Here is a 6993-nt window from a genome sequence, read left to right as displayed (position 1 = left end):
GACAATTGACTAGGTTAACTCGGATGATGGACAAGTTTTAATGGTCAGATGATTGTGAGAAAAGTTTTGCAGGAGTGAAAACTAGGTTGACTACAACTCCTATTTTGACTCTACCAGAGGTTTCAGATGGTTATGTGAAATATTGTAATTCATCGTGAGTTGGACTAGGTTGTGTGTTAATGTAGCGAGATAAGGTTATAGGGTATGCCTCTAGACATCTTAAGGTGCATGAGAAAAACTATCCAACTCATGACCTCGATCTTGCAGTAGTGGTGTTTGAACTCAAGATGTAGAGACACTACTTGTACGGTGTTCTTGTAGCTATGTTCACTTACCATAAGAGTCTTTAGTATGTGTTCACCCGAAAGAGTTGAATCTTCACCCGAAAGAGTTGAATCTTCGCCAGAGGAGATGACTTGAGTTCCTTAAGGTTTATGATATGAGTGTGCATTATCATCCCGGTAAGGCGAATGTAGTAGAATATGCTCTTAGAAGATTATCTATGGGTAGTGTAGCCATGTTAACGAAGAAAAAAATTAGCTACTAAAGGATGTTCACAAGCTCTCTCGTTTGGGAGTTCGCCTTATGATCATATCAGACAGTGGTGTAATAGGTCAGAATGGGGCAAAATCTTCTTTGGTAGTGGAGGTTAAGTAAAATCAAGACAATGATACAATTTTGCTTGAACTTAAGGGTGTAGTCCATAATCACAGAGTGGAGGTTTTCTCCAAAGGGGGAGATGTTGTACTTCGCTACCAGTATAGATTGTGTGTTTCTGATGTGGGCGAATTTAGAAAGCGTATCATTGCAGAAGACCATACATCTAGATATTCTATTCATCCATGTGCAACTAAGATGTACCATGATCTGCGAGAAGTCTACTTGTGGAATGGCATGAAGAGGAATATAGATGATTTTGTTAGTAAGTTCCCCAATTGCCAACAAGCCAAGGTAGAACATCAGAAACCAGGAGGTATGACTCAAGAGATCTATGTTCCTATTTGGAAGTGGGATGTTATCAATATGGATTTCATCACAGGGTTACCTCGTACTCACAGACAACATGACTCCATTTGGGTGATAGTTGAAAGGATGACAAGCTTTACATTAATGATTTTGTGAGGTTACATGGGGTTCCGTTGTCTATCATCTCAGATAGAGATCCTTAGTTTACTTCTCATTTCTAAAAGTCATTTCAAAAAGGTTTTCGTACTCAAATTAACCTTAGCACATCAATTAATCCGCAGACAGATGGAAAGGCAGAGCGTACGATTCAATACCTAGAGGATATGTTTAGAGCTTGTGTGATCGATTACAAAGGTAGTTGGGATAATCACCTTCCTCTGATTGAGTTCGCCTACAACAATAGCTACCATTCTTATATTCCGATGGCCCCTTATGAGGCTATGTATGGGCGCTGTAGTAGATTCATGTTGGTTGGTTTGATGTAGGTGAAACATATTTGATAAGGCCAGATTCAGTCCTTTATTGTATGGAGAAAGTGAAACTGATTAGAGAGAGACTTAAGACAGCCCAAAGTCATCAGAAATCTTATGTAGATGTAAGGAGAAGTGAACTAGAGTTCCAAGTTTATGATTGGATTTTTCTGCAAGTGTCATCTATGAAAGGGGTGATGAGATTTGGAAAGAAAGGGAAGTTCGGTAGTAGATATGCATACCCTTACAATATCTTCAAAAGGATCAGCAAGGTGGCATATGAGTTAGAGTTTCCAGCAGACTTAGCAGCAGTGCATCCAGTCTTCTACATCGCGCTCTTGAAGATGTGTGTGGGTGATCCAGCCTCTATAGTTCCATTAGAGAGTGTGGAGGTGAAAAATAGTCTTTCTTATGAGGATGTACCAGTTGAGATTCTTGACCGCTAGGTTAGAAGGTTATGAAATAAAAAATTTGCTTCATTCAAGGTTTTGTGTAGGAGTCGGTCCATAGAATGAGCTACTTGTGAAGCAGAAGCAGCCATGAAATCCAAGTATCCTCACCTCTTTCTTTCCTATTCCACTCTAGCCTGAGGTAGTAGTTCCTCTTCAGTTTTTCCGTCATTCATGCGTAAATTCAGTCTTAGAATCACGCCCCCTCAGGTAATACTTACATTTTCAGCGTATTTTTATGTTCTCAGAACTCAATTCATTCAGAACTCAGTTCTTAGTGTTTGGTAGTAGGGATTGCAGATCTCTCCCTCTATTTAATCTAGTTTAGTCTTCATTCGAGGAAGAATGTTCCCAAGGGGGAGATAATATAACACCCTGCATCCAAAACAAATCAAAAATCTTATTTTCATAAAATCTACAGGTGCAGTCGAAGGTTACGATCGACAGACCATAGCCTGATCCACAATCCTTCCTGAACATGCATCGATTGAGTCTGAAACCACCAAAAACTCAGCAAAGAAAAATTTAACTTAGTGTCGAATAAAGGACAGATTTAGGTCAAACTATGGTTCATAGTCTATGTCCGTCGGTCAATACCACATTTACCCACTCTCTGACATGAACCACGTTTGACCAGAACATTTCGATCCACGGTCTGTAGGTTTGACCATAGGTGGATATTAGTAGATAGTTAGGGGGAAAATACAGTTGGGTCAACTTCAATTGATAATAACTCTTAGCAAAAAATGCATAAGATGTCCCATGACATACCGAAAGATAGATAATTTAATAAGCTTTCCATAGCCACTGACCTTGCTTAAATAAAACCTCCGAGTAAAACATTATGCTCGTTTTAGTAACCTGTCAAACAGACCCAACCTACAGGCCCAAACGATGGACCATCGATTCAACGACGAACCATTAGTCCAGGTTGTCGTTTGGTCCGACAGCAATTAACTCAGGAGTTTTTTTATCTTTTCCCACTTTGTTTAAACCTTAAGATACGTCGTTTTCACCCTAAATCATCAAATTTTAATCAGTTTAACCCTAGAAACATACCTAAAACTTACCTAAGTCGACTCATTAATCAAAACATATAAAATTAGAAGCAATAAAAGAGAAAAAGGTCAAGAACCCTAGTTCAAGAACGCAACAATGTTCCAGCAATTCCAGCCCCCAAATCTAAGTGTTTCTCCGTGAATTTTACACTCAGGTATGTGGGATTTCACTAGTGGGTTCGTTTCACCCATTGGTCCCTAGTTTTTAGTCAGATTCTTGATTCCCATATCATGATTAGACCTAGGGTTTTAACAGAACTTCATGGATTTATTAGTTATATGTTCTGAATCAGATTGTCATGTTACTACTCAGATTATTGCATGAATTTTAGAACCTAACTATATATTTCATTAGTTCTTGCATGAATTTTAGAACCTAACTATATATTTCATTAGTTCTTGAAATGAACATGTTAGGTTAGACATTTCAGTTATTCAGTTATACGTGTCTTGGTTATTAATACATCATTATCAGATTAAATGTTGCATTCTTAGTTTGCATGTTCAGTTTTGAGATATTCAATATTTTACAGAAATTCAGACATACTCAGTTAACTACATAAATCAATGGGAGTAGCATAATACCGAGTTTGAATTTGGTTCAGCGTACCCAGTTAGTCCCGGAACTACTAGCCAAGTAGGTTATAAGTCCCCTCTGTGGGCAATAAGTTTAGTGATCACGCCAGCATGTCTTTATACCTCTTGCAGGGTATATTGGGTACTCTCGATGGGGCGTATATATCGGAATCCAGATTTAGCTCATGTGGTTTTATTATTGGTTATTAGTAGCTCCCACAGTTAAGTCAGACTTTCTTGCATTGACCATTTTCAGTATATTAAGTGTTCAGTTTCAGCATGTTGTACATTGGTCATTGCATCCAGTTAGCTCAGAATTCAGTATATCATTTTCAGATCATTATATTTGCTTTTATTCTTGTTCAGTTATGTTTTATTTCAACTTTACTCTATCTTATATGCTCAGTACCTTTGATTAATGACGCATACGTGTGCTACATCTTCTCGTGATGTAGGTTTAGGTTCTTAGTACCCAGGTCATGCTTAGATAAATTACGGATCTCCAGTTCAACAGATTCTATGGTGAGTCCTCATTCTCCGAGGCCAATAGTCATGAGTGTCATTACAATCTTTTAGTCATGTAGTTTTGGGTTCGCTAGACATAGTTGGGGCTTGTCCCAGTTTTTTTAGTCAATTAGAAGCTTATTTCAAACATAGTTAGTTTCAGCTTAGTATTGCGTTAATATTTTCTTTGCATTAAACTCATTAGAATTTCAAATATTTCAACTATAGTATATGGGATGTCTTTTCAGTTTAAATTATGTTTTAGCTTCCACATTCAGTTTATTATCTTTTGTATGCTCATGATCATGCTAGTAGGGTTAGCTTGGGATCACTTGTGGTCCTAGGTTTTGTGTCGGCATCTTAAGGATAGCTCGGGGCGTGACAATATGTAGACACTATGATAGTCAAGATGCAATAGGAAGGGCTAGAAGCATTATGCATACTGGAAAGTTTTGTCACATAAGACGAAGACATAACTCTGTTAAACAACTACTCTCTAGTAGAATTATCACAATTGACTATGTATAGTCAAAGGATAATGTTTCTGATCCACTTACAAAAGGCCTAACTAGAAAAGGAGTTGAGAAGTCATCGACGGGAGTGGGACTGTTGCCGAGAACAAGTCATCGTGGTGGTAACTCTACCTAGCAGACTGGAGATCCCACAATCTAGGTTAAAGGAGATAAAACAAAGTCATTAATCATGGTTCAACATTGTCAAAAGTTAGTTTTTGCTTCATTCTCATGATGAGACAACGTTCAATGACAAGGATAAAGGCATAAGGAATTTTATATAGTTTCTAAGCTTGATACAGGGTATATCAAATAGTTTATCTATGGGATAACACATTTAGAAACCACCTATGTGAGTGTGAAGAGTAAGTCTCTTCAACGAGAACAATTCTCTAAGCACTTACTTATCGAGATGTGTTCAAGGCTGAAACGAACAAAACAATAAGAACTAATAACAATTCAAGGTTTGATTGTGTGACTTATCTTGTATAGGTATACACCAAAGCTGAAGATTCAATGATATTAAATCTACCGATTGACCGAGTATATCTGATATATGTTCACCACAAAAAGTTAAAAGGAAAACCTACTTATCCAGTTGTGATTAACCCTTTCTTACAAGACATGCAAATTTTCATATATATGTTTTAACAACAGTCATTCCCCATTAATGTGGGTGATTGTTGGGTTTAGCAAAACGTGAATAAGAAAAATAGAAGAGAAAAATGAAAAACAGGGAACCAATTTGGATGAAAAATCAAAAGTCATTTGAAAAGTGCAAATAAAAAGTCTATTCTTTCATATCGGTAAAATAAAGGAAATTATTGTCTTTATATTAGTAAACACTTCCGATACTTCTTAGAGGGTTAAAAAGAATGTTCCCCCTCGCACCACCGTCGCTCACTCGCTCGGCCTTGGCTTCAGATTTAGATTTTAATTTGGCAAAAGATGTGATTAATTGATAAATTTTTTGGACAAAATATATTTAATCAATTCTATTATTCGAATTTTTCTCCTAAAAAATAATTCAAAATGTTAGTTAAATAACATAATTAATTTTTTCGCAACAGAATTTATTCAAAATTCACGTACAATAATAATAACTATCTGATTTCAGAAAAGTCATTATTTTTTCTAAAAGACACACCTTTCCGATAAGTTGTTATTTTTTTCAAAAGACACAACCTTCAAGAAAACACGAGTTTGAACAGATGAGTCTAACCAAACACGTTTCTTGCTAAAAATTGATATAACAAGGAAGTCATTTTTCGTTTTCAAACACTGAAATTTTTTTCCTTCTCCCTACATACATTTTATCTTATAACAAACTAGTCAATCGACTAAGTCTGTGAGATAGTTTTTGTTCTTACGTTCGTTGAAGTTATTGAAGTTTGAGTTACCGCTACTTTTTTAACTAGTTAATCCGTTTTATCTTTGGAGAAATTAATCCATAACCTCGGATACTATGAGGGGATTAAATTTCTTAAGGTGACAAAATAGTTTTTATGGACTCAGATTCTTTTTTATGTCTATTTCATCTTCTTTCTGTTTCTTAAACTTTTACTAACCCTAATACAGGTCGTAACAATGTTATGCTTTAGACTTCCCCTTACATGCTCATACATTACATTTACTGAGCCATTTGGCTTGCATCTTTTCATGATGCAGACAAGAGTATTCAGGATCATCAATAGGAGCTTCTGATACATCTAGAGTTCGAATTAGTTATGGTGAGCCTCCTTGCTTTTGTCTTATTTTATTTACTTTTCAGTTTATTCAGTATGCCGTGGATCTTGTCCCGACTTCCATCTTTATCAGTTAGATGTTTCATAGATAGTCAGTATAGTTGAGGAGTCTGTATTATTCATTTACTAGTATATGGGTTGCGCTTCACGCGGTTAGAATATTCTTCTTTAAAATTTATTAGAATAATATTTTTCTTGTATTTTCATGATATAGATTTTTAGATAAATCTGTTTTTAAGAGTATTAAATTAAAAGAAACGTCAAAATTAATAATCATAACACTGTTTTCATTAGTATAACACTATATGTTACTTTGAAAAAATTAAATATTTTTTTAAAAAATATATATGTATAACTAATGTGTTTATCAAGAGCAAATGTTCCATAATCATATGATATACCAATAGGTAATATGTAGTCATTATGTGTTTGAAAATAAAAATGGGATCTTTCAAAATAAATATTTGATATGTAATTTAATATTGATAGTGTTTTGGAATTGAAGTTGTGCACAAATAAAATATTAAGGATCCTTAAAATGTATGAAAGAGATGTAAGGGGTAATGGGAAAAAAGTTCAAAAAAAGGTACTTTGGTGTGAGAGAATAGTCATCATATGTATCATATAATTATAATTAATTGCTAGTTTAAATTCTATCATTTGACTTTCTATTTTTTTACTACTATTAATATTAACATTATTATGACAACAAA

At 35.1% G+C, this 6993-nt stretch overlaps 1 protein-coding gene across 1 annotated transcript; it reads left to right on the top strand.

Annotated features, from left to right (window-relative positions):
* Positions 1–855: 855 nt before the first annotated feature.
* Positions 856–1882, top strand: LOC138348937 (uncharacterized). The gene is made up of 2 exons (XM_069298546.1): positions 856–973; positions 1452–1882. Exons 1-2 carry the CDS (start codon positions 856–858, stop codon positions 1880–1882), a joined length of 549 nt encoding a protein of 182 aa, XP_069154647.1.
* Positions 1883–6993: the final 5111 nt, after the last annotated feature.

Source organism: Solanum lycopersicum, chromosome 5 (genome assembly GCF_036512215.1).
Source record: "Solanum lycopersicum chromosome 5, SLM_r2.1".
NCBI lineage: Eukaryota > Viridiplantae > Streptophyta > Magnoliopsida > Solanales > Solanaceae > Solanum > Solanum lycopersicum.
Note: the sequence above shows the minus strand (reverse complement) of the source record. Positions and strands in the feature narration are given on the sequence as shown.

What these genes read in the sequence shown, in the direction of transcription:
- LOC138348937 (XM_069298546.1), top strand. Translation starts at nt 856, where the DNA reads ATGTACCATGATCTGCGAGAAGTCTACTTGTGGAATGGCATGAAGAGG. An exon ending in AGAACATCAGAAACCAGGAG is followed by an intron (nt 974 to 1,451) that starts GTATGACTCAAG and finishes GGTTTGATGTAG; the next exon opens with GTGAAACATATTTGATAAGG.